We start from the raw sequence: 13,853 nt of genomic DNA on the forward strand, positions 1-13,853 counted from the left end.
GCCTCACCACGTCTTCAATGCTACCTGACCCTCTCTCTATCTTTGTATCATCTGCAAACTTAGCCAGAATGCCCTCAATTCCTTCATCTAAATTGTTAGTGGATAAAGTAAAAAGTTGTGGTCCCAACATTGAGCCTTGTGGAACACCCCATTCCTCCCTGATTCTAGCGATTCCTAAAGATCACCACTAACACCTTCACTATCTCTTCAGCTATCTCCCTTAGAACTCTGGGTGTAGTCAATCTGGTCTAGATGATTTACCCTCCTTCAGGCCATTCAGTTTTTCTAGCACCTTCTCCTTAGTGATGGCCACCATACTCAGCTCTGCCCCCTCACTCCCTTGAACTTTTGGGATATTAGTCGTGTCTTCCACCATGAAGACTGACACAAAGTAATTATTCAGTTCCTTAGCCACTTCCTTGTTCCCCACTATTGCCTCTCTGGCGTCATTTTCCAGTGGCTCAATGTCCACTTTTGCTTCTCTTTTGCCCTTTAGATATCTAAAGAAACTCTTATAGTCTTCCTTTTATATTATTGGCTAGCTTACCCCCAGATTTAAACTTCTCCCTTCTTATTTCCTTTTTTGTTGCCCTCTGTTGGTTTTTATAAGTTTCCCATTGCCCTTTGCCACATTGTATTGCTTTCTCTTTTGCTTTTATGCTACCCCTGACTTCCCTAGTCAACCATGGTTGCCTCATCCTCCCATTACCATGCTTCTTTTTCCCCCAGGATGAATTCTCTGCTGCGTTAACCCCCATTGTTAGACAGGGCATTGGTCAAAAATAAGTGTGTTAAATGGTCACCAACATAGTCCTTGACAATATGACAACACAACGGAAAAGCATCTGAAGCCACAATGTTTATGGTGAACCCTGTCCCATTGCTAAATGCTGTTGAACAAATATTTGCAGAAGTCAAAAGTCCTCAAAAATCAAGTTGTTTTTTAATTGAACCAAGTGGTTCTCGTTTGAATATTTCTATCGCTGCTTTCTAACTGTCCCCTCAGTTGGAGTAAAATAAAATTGAAATAGTTAGGCTGCATTGCACCAATTACATTTCAGTGTTTTAAATGATAGTAGATGACCAGCCTTTATTTTACAGTTTAGTGCAAGGTAATCATTCTTCTAGTTGTAAATGTACATTGATTTTTCCAAATTTCCCTGAGGATTAGAATTAATGGGAAGCACATTTTTGCCATGCCAAGGTAAATTAACATAGGAACACAGAGTAACAAAAAGGAATATATCAGACATAGTCAATATTACATAAACTGCTGATTTGATTAATTGGCTTTGAAGCACTTAATTCAAAACTCCATTTTCCATTTCAACCACATAAATTGGAGAAGCACATGCATTTGCTTCTCCTTCATTCAATTCTGCTTTTCTCAATATCCATTCCTCATCAAGTCCTGCAGTCTTTCCAATGACATTGGATGCCCTTGTGACATGCAGTGGAGTTATTTTGTTTTATACATTTAAGCGCAGATGTACACCAAACAACAAACGTTTAAGTTCACAGCAAAACTAGATTCGAGTTAAAAGACACATTTTGTTAAATCTTTTCACCTTGCATTCATCAGGGCAATTTGTAGTAATACCAACTCAAGGAAAACCAACTCTTGTGGAGAGCAATGATCTGCAGGTTGATACATTTGAAAACGTTCATCCTCATAGATCACTGCATCTATTGGCTGTCAAGATATACAAAAATGATGACCTTTTATACCCTATTTATTGATCTGTTCTCCATAAAATAAACTGGCCAAATGGTTGGGTAAATTAGTACAACTAGTTTTGAGCATTTTTTTTATCTACACGATGAACAATTCCATTAAATTTGTGAAAGCAATATAGGGCTTGCATATCAATAGCAGTGTAGTATCCATACACTCATTTGAATTGGAAATCTACTCACCAATCTACCATTCAAGGAAGGCTTAGACATCTGCACTGCAGCACTATATCGTGGTGATCTAGACTGACCACCAATGAATCAGTATACATTCTCTGTAAGAACTCTGCAATTTGTGCAGTTGAGTTCAGTTTCACTGACACCTTGTGTGCCATTCAATCCCCACTCGGCTCAGCTGTTGTACATATATTTGAAGATTCTGTGAGAAACCCGTGAAATAGCTTCTAACCTCCCACCCCTTGCATATTTGCAATATATAAATGACATATTTGCTATATTTGAATCCAAAGGTACTTGCCTTAATGGCCTCCATCTTGTTCTCAAATTCATGTTTGAAATGGACCAGTGAAACAAGTTTACCTTCCTAATGCCTTGCTTGAGAAATCAGCCAAGGATGTTTACAAAGCTGTCTTCCATCAATTCATCCTTACTGGTTAGGATGCACATTGAGATTCATACAAAGTCACATGCTATGCGGTTGCTTTATTGGCGAACTCTTGTGTAGGGCCAAGCTATTTGTTCTCGTTGCAACCTTGCTGTTGAAGTAAGGAACATCAAACACATCCCGGGATAATAGCTACCCTGATCAGATCATTTCTCATATATCGCACAAACTCATAGAAGGCTCGAAGGTAGTCCTGAAAATGTCTCCATCTACTTCAGAATCCCCCTGGAAGAGTTGATAACTCCAAGGTTTGAATCACCATGAGAAGGTTAGATGTTTGACGTTATTACTATGCAACACCTGTGGTGTTTCCTACTCATAGAATGATGCCATTAAGCCAAAAAGATGTTCTGCCTATCACACAAATGAGTAATGTGATATATGAATTTCAGTGCCAATGTGATGCAGGCCATATGTCCGAAAAACTGACCGATTGTATCAAACAGCATGTCTCTTTGGGTGTTTGCACCAAACTGTACCCAACCAGCCTACGTTTGCAAAGATTTCAACACAGTGTCCAACATTAGATGTGATTCTGCAATTGTTCAAATTAGCTGGATAATTCTGAATAACACTAATGACCAAGTTAGGATTGTCAGTTGAGCTTGCAGTTTGGCATGTTTGCATTTACTGGAAGTTACATATACTGTAAACTTTGTATTAACTAGCATCTTGTGAACCAGCACTTTTGATAAACTGGCAACATTATATACCTGAAAAACTGGGTTTACTTCATTATCACAATCTCCACAATGTTCAAGTAGGGTGTGAGTGCTGGTGAGTCTTATTCAAGGTAAAGTTGCATTATTATTGAAGTGATTTGTGCTATAAATAAAGTTTAACAGAGATGTGTACGCCCCTGCATCACGTTTCTATTACTGTGTGTGTATCTTTATATTGATTAGGTGGTCTCTTGATCACTGGAATATTTGATAAATCACTTGATCCTGTAGGTCCCGATTACTAAAATATATAGGGTTTCACCCTCTGCAGACAGACACACACTCACACACAGACACACACTGCACCTGTTTCACCTATGGCCTTTTTAAGTTCTTTTTTGCTATGGAAATACAACAGCCTCACACTTTCAATTCACGTAAACAGTGAGTCACAGAGTGAAAAGCTGCTTTTAAGAAGCTGATGGCAGAGCAGGTAGAAAATGGATTTGCCTGTTGGTCTTTCACATAATTTCCACTCTTCAGCTGAAGACTTTGAAACATTTATGCATTTTTTTTTACTGTATTCGGCCCAGTATTTTCTTTGTGGTTTTCCCAATTAATGTTACTGTCTTTAAACCTTTTGTAAGCAGGATAAAGAAAGACTGTAAGCTGATTTTATTTTGTACAGACACAGAAATGTCAGATTACCTATTCAAGTCAGGCTCAGTGCAAATTTGTTATGCTCCATTTTTAATGACGGTACATTCGGCATCAGTCTGCCTCCTAGCTTGATCATGTACCAGAAAGCGTGGAGTGCACAACTGCAGGTCTCCGCATTCCTGCTATTCCTGGTCAGCCTTGAGCCTGCCTTCAGACCACCTGTAAGTCAGCGTAAGGCTCACTATTGGTTTCTGAGGCTATCCTGGCACTTGTGGACTCTAATAATGGGGAATTGAGGTGACACTTTGGAAAGACTGCCATGCCTTGGAACTTTATTAGCTTTGCCTTGTAGGAGTTGTGCACATTACAAGAGCAATTAATCTTCCATGCCTGGAAGGACAGCTTGGGAATCCTTTACAAAGGTACAAAGATAGGAACTTTAATTGGGAAAACCATACTTAAAATATTAGGCCAGAGTTTGCAGCAAAATAGTTTTCATAAATCTTTCAAAGATTCCAGGTGAGAAGCGCAAGTAGAGTTAAACACAAAGGTAAAATGTTGCAGTGTCTTACAGGATGGCACAGTGGCTCAGTGGTTAGCACTACTGCCCCTCAGTGCCAGGGACCCAGGTTCACTTTTAGCCTCGGGCAACTGTCTGTGTGGAGTTTGCACATTCTCCCCATGTCTATGTGGGTTTCCTCCCACAGTCCAAAGATGTGCAATGTGTATTGGCCATGCTAAATTGCCCATAATGTTCAGGGATGCGTAGGTTAGGTGCATTAGTCAGGGGTAAATGTTGAGTAGTAGGGGAATGGGTTTGGGTGGGATACTCCTTGGAGGGTCGGTGTGGACTTGTTGGGCCAAAGGGCCTGTTCCCACACTGTATGGATTCTATGATTCTCATCCCTTTTTTACCTCCCTTTTTCCTGAGCCAAGAAAATGATATTTCTGTGGATCTAAGGTCAGGACAGCAGTATCATTGCAGGATGATGAAGGTGCTGTGTAGGTTGTCTCTGCAGGAGTTCCTCAGCTACTAGCCCAGGTCCAATCATCTTCAGCTGCTTCATCAATATCCTTCCCTCCATCATAAGATCAAAAATAGAGATGCTTGCCGATGATTGCATAATGTTCAGCACCATTCATGACCCTTCAGATTAGTGAAGCAATCCTTGTTCGAATGCAAAAAGATCTGGACAATATCCAGCTTTGGGCTGACATATGGCAAATAGCATATGCATTATCAAGGCAATGACCATATCCAATAAAAGACAGTCTAACCACTGCCCCTTGTCATTCGGTGGTGTTACCTGAAGGGTTTCCATTTAACAGGAATGCAACTGGACTCACCCCATAAACACAATGACTAAAAAAGTGGGTCAGAGTTTAGGACTATTGTGGCAAGTAACTCACCTCCAGACTCCCCAAAGCCTGACCACCATCTGCAAAGCACAGTCATGAGTATGATGGAATAATCCCCGATTGACTGGATGAATACAGCTCCAGTAACACTCAAGAAGCTTGACACCATCCAGGACAAAGTAGCCCGCTTGATTGGCACTACATTCACTCCCTCCTCCACCAACACTGAGTAATAGCAGTGTGTACGATCTACAAGATGCACTGTAGAAATTCACCAAAGATCCTCAGAGAATGCCTCATTCCAAACCCATGACCACTTCCATGTGGAAGGACAAGAGCAGCTGATACACGGGAGCACCACCACATTCAGGCTCTCCTCCAAGCCATACACTGTCCTGACTCGGAAATATATCGCCGTTCCTTCACTGTCGCTGGGTCAAAATCCTAGAATTCTGCTTCAAAGGGCATTGTGAGTCAACCTACAGCACATGGACTGCAGTGATTCAAGGAGGCAGCTTTTGTAATGCAATTTGAGATAGGCAATAGATGCTGACCAGCCAGCAATGCCCTGGCCCACGAGTGAATAAAAAAGAACAGCGTGTAGGAAGTACATGGAGGACAAATGCAGGCAACTTGCATTCTGGCACTAGTACACAGATCTTACTTATCTTTTCTTAAAAATATTTAAAATAAAAACCATCTCTGCCCAGGTGTGTTACTGTGATGATAATGGTTGATAGTTACATGAAGCCAACATACACGTGCGATAAACATACAAAATGCTGAAGAAACTCATCAGGTCTGGCATCACGTGTGGAGAGAATTAATCTTTTGAGTCTGTTATGACTCCTCTTCAGAAGTCAGTTCTCTTCTGAAGAGTCATACCAGTCTCAAAACATTAACTTCTCTTCCCTTTACAGACACTGTCAGACTGCTGAGTTTCTCCAGCATTTTCTCTGTCTGTTTTAGATTTCCAGTGTGCACAATGTTTTGCCTTTATGGAGGTAATATATTTTGTCAGAACTGAAACTACGCCTTTGGTGAGGCTTCCCCTCTATTTCATGACCAGCAATTTATCTTCATCAGAACATGGAGTGCCAACTTACATCCATTCTGAAGATTGATATTTCCATCTGTATGTGACACCAAATAGCCAGCTAACGTGACTTAAATAAAGCAGGCTAGCTTAGGTCCAGTGGCTCAACTGGTTGCAATGATGATTAGTTGAGTCCTGGAACAAGAAGAAACCCAGTCTTGGTACAGCATAAGTACGAATTAATTGATCTGGGCGACTCAAGGGTGATGTATTTAGCCTCAGCAATTCCCTACTAGGGAAAATCAGATCAGAAGTATTAAATTGGACAGTATCTGAAAGGGTTAACCAACATCACAACATAAGCTTCATCTAAACAATATACAAGACTTCTTGGGAGAAGGGCACTGGTGTTTTGTGTACTCTGTTCAGAAAGTGGGTCATTGAACTTGAAAGGTTAACTCCGTTTCTTACTCCACAGATGCTGGCAAGTTCTCTAGTGTTTTGTGTTTTTGATCCAATGTAGTCATGGGTGTACTGAAATGCTACAGTAACAGTAATGCGAGCTTACTTTTAAGTTGTTCCTGATGTCTCACAAGGGATCACTTGTCTCAGCTGTAATGTGACTTGGCAATATGTGCCATGTAATAAATGTTTGCTCTTTCACAAGATTGAGCCTCTCTTCTGTCAAAGACGATGTGTGGACATCCTTCCCCATTTGGCATGAGAAATATAGATTAATACCACTAACAAAGACTGGTGACAATGACCCTCCCCACATATTACAGGTACTATATCAAATATGGTGACAGCATTGAGAATTTTCCCTTTCATAAACTGTTGGAGAAAATGCTGAAGGAGAGAATTAGTCTCCATGTGAAGAGGTAATGTTTGATCAAGGATAAATCAGAATGGCTTTGTGAAAGAGAGGTCAAGCCCAACAAATTTGTTTGCATTTCTCAAGGAGGTGAGTAGGTACATAGATGAAGTTAGTGCAGCTGATGTTATGTACATCGACTTCAGGAAAGCCTTTGACAAGATCCTACGTGGAGACTGAAGAGGATAAAAACACAAGGGATCCAGGGTGACTTGGCAAGATGGATACAAAATTGGCTGAATGGTAGGAGACAGAATGGCGAGAAAAGGCTGATTTGTTAACTGGAAGCCATTATCCGGAGGTGTACCACAGGGATCAGTGATGGATCCCTTATTGTTTGTTGTAATATAAACAATGCAGATGATAATGTTAGGAGGAATGATAAGTAAGTTTGTGAATGACACAAAGATTAGCCAGGTGGTTAATAAGTGAGGAAGAAAGTCTCAGGTTACAGAAAGATATAAATGGGTTGGTCAGATGGGCAGATCAATAGCAATTTGAATTTCCCCATGAAAAGTGTGAGGTGACGCACTTTGAAAGAAGTAACAAGACAAAGGAGCATTCAAGGGCATTGAGAAGCTCAGAGGAACAGAGGGATCTTGTGCTTATTGAAAGGTCCCTGAAGGTCAGGACAGGTTATTAGTGTAGTTAAGGCATATGGGATACTTGCTTTATCAGTTGTAGTGTAGATTATAAGAGCAGGGAGGTTATGTTAGAGATGAACAAAACTATGTTAGGCCACATCTTGAGTACTGAGTGCATTCTGGTCATCTCACTAGAGAAAGGGTGTAATTGTACGGGAGAGGTTACAGAAGATATTCATTAAGATGTTGCCTGGGTTGGACAATATGAAATGGAGGCTGAATAAGCTCAGGTTATTTTCCTTGGAGCAGGGAAGTTTGTGGGGGCAGGGGAGGATCTTGATTGAATTGTATAAAATGATGAGGACAGGGTGGATAGAAAGCAGCTGTTCTGCTTCATTGAAAGTCCAATAATGACAATTGGCAGCAGGTTTTCAGGTAAAGGTTTTACACCCAGAACATGGTGGGCATCTGGAATGCAGTGCCTGGGAGGGTCATTGAGGAACGAAACCTCAATACTTTTCTTAAAAAAAAAGGGCTTGGATGAGCACTTGAAAAATCATAACATTCAAGGCCAAGTGCTGGGAAGTGGGATTCGTGTCACGAGGTTATCACAGAGTTAATGGACGAAAGGGCATCCTCTTTGACTCTTAAATGAAGAGCTGATACTTCCATGTGTTCTGCATTGCTCCCTTTGACACTGTATACTTGGATGTGGATATCCAGTTCAGTCAATGATGTTCAAATCAAATGCTGGGAAATGCTGTTCAGATTCCAGTATGTAGAATGACTATTCACTCAAAATACCTGACAACAAGGAATACTCAAGGTATGCATTTGACAATCAGTTTTAGAAGCAAGATGCAGAGGAAACAACACTGGCAGAGAAGACATTATAAAAAGAAGCAATGAGAATAACCTTTTGTTTCACTACAGCATTTGAGTGACATTTCCATTGTGAGGTTTAGTACACGGCAGTTATTCATAATACACATTATCTCCAGCTTTGCTTTCAAATCAACATGTGAACAATTTATTTCCAAGTTATGTCTCATGGATGGTTAGACCCACTGCAGATATTTCAGCAGAGATAATATTGTATTTGTTTATTACAATGATGCTGGATGCCAGTTTCTCAATGTGAAAGTAAGCTTATATGTTGTAGGCAGGAGGACACCTGAGGGATAGCCATTGCACTTTGATTTCAGTGGCATCAAGGGGAGGTGATGACCTAATGGACTGTTAATCCTAAAAAAACAGGGAACGTTTTGAGGACCAGGTTTGAATCTCACAATGGCAGATGGTAGAATTTGAGTTCAATTTAAAAAAAAATGAAGAGCATGATGATGACTATGAATCCATTGCTGATTGTTGGAAAAACCCATCTGGTTCAGTGATGTGAAGGGAACTGCCACCCTTCACTGGTCTGGCCGACATGTGACTGCGACATGGTTGACTCTTAACTTCCCTCTGGGCAATTGGGGATGTGGAATAATATGTTGGATGGCAAATTCAGACACTGAGATGAATGTAATTGTGAGAAACATTAATAACTATAACTAAAAATAACTGTTGTCCTTCTCCATATTAGGCATTGTCAACTATGGATGAGTTTCGAAACCTTGACCGTGATATTGAAGGCTCTGCCAAGCGATGGAAGAAGTTTGTCGAGTCTGAATGTCCAGAAAAAGAGAAGTTTCCACAAGAATGGAAGAACAAAACAACTTTACAGCAACTGTGTATGATGAGGGCATTGCGCCCTGATCGAATGACCTATGCAGTCCGGTAAAAACAACATTTATTATTTTTCTTCATCAGGGCTCATGTTACAAACACCACATCCTTTGCTTTTCATCTGATGCCAGCAGAGTTATAGTTATATTGTTTATTATAAAACTCTCGAAAGCAAACCCTTTCCTGTTCAGTTCAATCCAGTTTCATCCTATATTAACTATCCTCTTGTATTCTCTATTCATCTCCTTGGAAGAGGCAACAGGGAGGGCAGGGAGCGGTTTAGTGGTCTAGAAACTTGGAATATGAGGTTCTTGGAGATCCTGCCAAATTTTATGTTTCACAGCCTGAGTTTCACAGCTGATGCAGTCAGATTGAGAGCTGGCCCAGCTATTGGATGGGTCAAGACAAGACAGCAAGCTACAGTCCGGGTCAACATTTGCAGAAGGTGGAAGAGAGGAGATGCAGCTGTATATTGGGGTGAGGGGAAATGGGACATCTTGTGGGTAGAAGGGAATATGATCAATGATCCAATCAGATAGATAGAAACCTGTAAATTTGCTGCACCTTTTGGCCCTCAAGCAGTGCTGGAAATTCCCTTTTATAGAATCATAGAGATGTACAACACAGAAACAGACCCTTCAGTCCAACCTGTCCATGCCGACCAGATATCCCAACCCAATTTAGTCCCACTTGCCAGCACCCAGCCCATATCCCTCTAAACCATTCCTATCCATATACCCATCCAAATGCCTTTTAAATGTTGCAATTGTACCAGCCTCCACCACTTCCTCTGGCAGCTCATTCTACACCTGTGCCACCCTCTGTGTGAAAAAGTTGCCCCACAGGTCTCTTTTATATCTTTCCCCTCTCACCCTAAATTTATGCCCTCCAGTTCTGGACTCCCTGGCCCCAGGGAAAAGACTTTGTCTATTTATCCTATCCATGCCCCTCATAGTTTTGTAAAACTCTATCAGGTCATCCCTTAGCCTCTGATGCTCCAGGGAAGACAGCCCCAGTCTGTTCATCCTCTCCCTATAGCTCAAATCCTCCAACCCTGGCAACATCCTTGTAAATCTTTTCTGATCCCTTTCAAGTTTCACAACATCTTTCCGATAGGAAGGAGACCAGAATTGCACGCAATATTCCAACAGTGGCCTAACCAATGTCCTGTACAGCTGCAACATGACCTCCCAACTCCTGTACTCAATACTCTGACCAATAAAGGAAAGCATACCAAATGCTGCCTTCACTATTCTATCTACCTGCGACTCCACTTTCAAGGAGCTATGAACCTGCACACCCTAGGACCTTACCATTAGGTGTATAAGTCCTGCTAAGATTTGCTTTCCCAAAATGCAGCAGCTCGCATTTATCTGAATTAAAATTTATCTGCCAATTCTCTGTACATTGGCCCATCTGATCAAGATCCTGTTGCAATCTGAGATAACCCTCTTCGCTGTCCACCATACCTCCAATTTTGGTGTCATCTGCAAACTTACTAACTGTACCTCTTACGCTCACATCCAAATCATTTACGTAAATGACAAAAAGTAGAGGACCCAGCACCGATCCTTGTGGCAGTCCACTGGTCACAGGCCTCCAGTCTGAAAAACAACCCTCCGCCACCACCCTCTGTTGTCTTTTGATCCAGTTCTGTATCCAAATGACTAGTTCTCCCTGTATTCCATGACATCTTACCTTGCTAATCAATCTCCCATGGGGAACCTTGTCGAACGCCTTACTGAAGTCCATATAGATCACATCTACTGTTCTGATCAACTGTTTTCAACTTTCTTCAGTGCACATTTTCCCAAAGTGTCTTGTATAGAAAAAGATTTCAGTCCTGACCTCCCCACCATGACCTACCTTCACTAAAGCCAGAATTGCACACTTTGGATGCAGTTTTGGTATAAACTTGACCTAGTCTTTTAAAAAAGACATGTATTTTCCTATTCTTAAGAGTTTTATACTAACTTCACTGAAATTTTCAGGTTAAATTAGTTTAAATAATTTAAAAGCTAGGAAAAGCTTAAAAGAAAGGTCATTTAAAAAAAGAGTTCAAAGGAGCCTTATGAACAAAATAGTCCTTTGATCTATTGAAGGGCAGAGAGTCCCGTAAACATGGACAAAGTTGCAGACACAGGAAGGGCTTCCACCTCCAACAGTACATTATTGGGGGAGGTGACAGTCTGGTGATATTATTGCTGGGCTTAGAGACCCTGGTAATGTTCTGGGGACCTGGGGTTAAATCCGACCATGGCAGATGATGGAATTTGAATGCAATAAAAATCTGGAATTAAGTGACCAATGATAACCATGTAATCATTGTCGCAACAAAACCATCTGCCTCACTTATGTCCTTTAGGGAAGGAAACTTGCCTACATGTGACTCCAGACTCAATTTGATTCACTGAAAGCCTTTTGTGACAGTAACGACCGTGTTTACCTGGTATGGCTACACCTGACTCCAGATCCACGGCAAAGCTGTTGACTTTGAACTGCAATTAGGAATGGATAATAAATGCTGGCCCAAACAGCAATGCCTCAGCCCGTGAATGAATAAATAAAAAAGAGAATTAGCACCTGCCCAAAATCTCCCCACCCCTCCATTGCAAGTCGGAGGGTGTGAGAAAGGTGTTCAATATCAGAGAGGAATCAGTCAGAGAGGAGTAAGATCAAAAAACGTGGCCATGTTTCTCAATTTATGTGCCCAATATGCACATTTCCTCTGAAAATAACTCTCATTCACATTGTGTTGTATTGTTTTCAAAGATTCCCGTGCAGGAAAGAGTCCATTACAACCCATTTTTGCTCACTTCTTTAAGACTTATAAATAAGGTCAATCACCCTACCACAGTGCTTGGAAAAGTTTCTTTTTACAGTGACCCCGTTTTAATACTTCACATTTAGTGCGGCTTGATCCGAGAATTGTTGAGTTGAGTGAGCTGTTCAAGCAACAAGAATGCAGCCACAAGAAAAGGATTAAGGCACTTGCCAGTCTGCAAGTTATGTTGGGGTCAGGGATTGGACTCTGTACTGTTTGGGTTAGGTCATGCAATTTATGTAAATTTCTAGGTATCTCAGGAGTGTAGTATCTGAGTATCTGGTACACAGCCACCATTGCTGTCTCGGAGGTCACAATCCCAGTTGCTTGTCCCCCAACCCCACTGGAGGTTGCGAGGCAATATATATAAACACCAACAAGCAAGTAATCTTTAATGCACAGTTCTGTCATTCTGCACTGAAACCTGGCATGTTTATTACATGTCATGGTAGTCAGCAATAATTCTCACATTTTGGATGTATTTTCCATAAACCTGAAATAGAACACTGGCAATTGGTAGATATTAAACCATTACCTCAAAGGAGAACTCTCTGGTGAATTAAACTGTAGAGTGTTTCAGATATGGGGAAGTAGGAGGGCAGTGGTCAATTGCTGCTTTATTCTGCTTTCTTCTTCACAAATTGCCAGCAGATTTGAACAAGGAAATTGCATATTCTCATGATAATTAGCAGTAGCCAGATGAGGGAAAGCAAAATCGTACTGTACCATGTATCAATCCAAAGTCAGATGGTGAGGTGAGAAGTTAGAATCTGATACTTTTATGAATACGTTTCTTCATAATAGGTTAATTCACAGGATGCAGGATAAGATTTGTTTGCTTCTTACCTATTAACTCAGCAGTTTGTCTTTATAAGGACTCTAAGTACTTAATTAAACAAGATCACTCATCGGTGTATCTTAACATAACATACAATTAACAATGGCTGTCTTTCAGTTAGTGATGCGTTGCATTGTCTGTCGGTTTCAAATCATTATTTTTCTATTTCTGATCTGATTGCTGTACACGAAGGTGGCCTTCGAAGAATTGTGGTAAACTTGTGCTGTACATAGCACACTCTAATCATCCTTGAGTTGACAGTCAGATGGATGTGCAGTGCACCATCAGGTTCATCCTGTCACCCCTGAAGAATCTATTCAGAGTAGCTCCCTTGATACATAGAGATGAACAACTTTAGTGGTGTGTTAATCTGCATTTGAATCCTGAGATATAATGCAATCAGTTAGTATAGTAATGCAGTTAAAACTGTCTTCCTTCTCTCAGAGATTTTGTTGAAGAAAAGTTGGGCACCAAGTATGTTGGAGGAAGGTCATTGGATTTTTCAACATCCTTTGAAGAGTCTGGTCCTGCCATACCAATGTTTTTTATCCTTTCTCCTGGTGTCGATCCACTCAAGGATGTAGAAAGACATGGTAATATTTCACATGCTTTTTTACTGCTGATTCCTGAATGGAACCAAATGTTCATTATTGGCAAAATGAATCTTTCAGACAGTATTTGTAATATCGAGCAACTGAATTTAATATCAAAGTTAAGGGACCAAATGTATAAACTAAAGATTAAGCATCATCTTGCTCATTTGTAATCAGTAAGTGTCAAATTGAAAGCATCTGAAAATATCACAGACCATATTTTCTCAAATTAATGCTCCATATTGAAGGGTCAGGTATTTTGTCAAATCATCACTTTGGTTATGACTTACAAGGGGCCAATTCATAAATCAGATATAAATTTTATTTTAGCCT

General features: G+C 40.7%; 1 protein-coding gene across 2 annotated transcripts in view; it reads left to right on the top strand.

Annotated features, from left to right (window-relative positions):
* Positions 1 to 13,853, top strand: part of dnah9 (dynein, axonemal, heavy chain 9) — a 507,475-nt gene that overhangs the window by 405,159 nt on the left and 88,463 nt on the right. For both annotated transcript variants that reach the window (XM_072558306.1, XM_072558307.1), the window contains exons 60-61: positions 9,123 to 9,316; positions 13,372 to 13,520. In XM_072558306.1, coding sequence (XP_072414407.1) covers positions 9,123 to 9,316; positions 13,372 to 13,520 — 343 coding nt within the window. The remainder of the gene's footprint in view (positions 1 to 9,122; positions 9,317 to 13,371; positions 13,521 to 13,853) is intronic.

This window comes from Chiloscyllium punctatum, chromosome 39 (assembly GCF_047496795.1).
Source record: "Chiloscyllium punctatum isolate Juve2018m chromosome 39, sChiPun1.3, whole genome shotgun sequence".
Classification (NCBI taxonomy): Eukaryota; Metazoa; Chordata; class Chondrichthyes; order Orectolobiformes; family Hemiscylliidae; genus Chiloscyllium; species Chiloscyllium punctatum.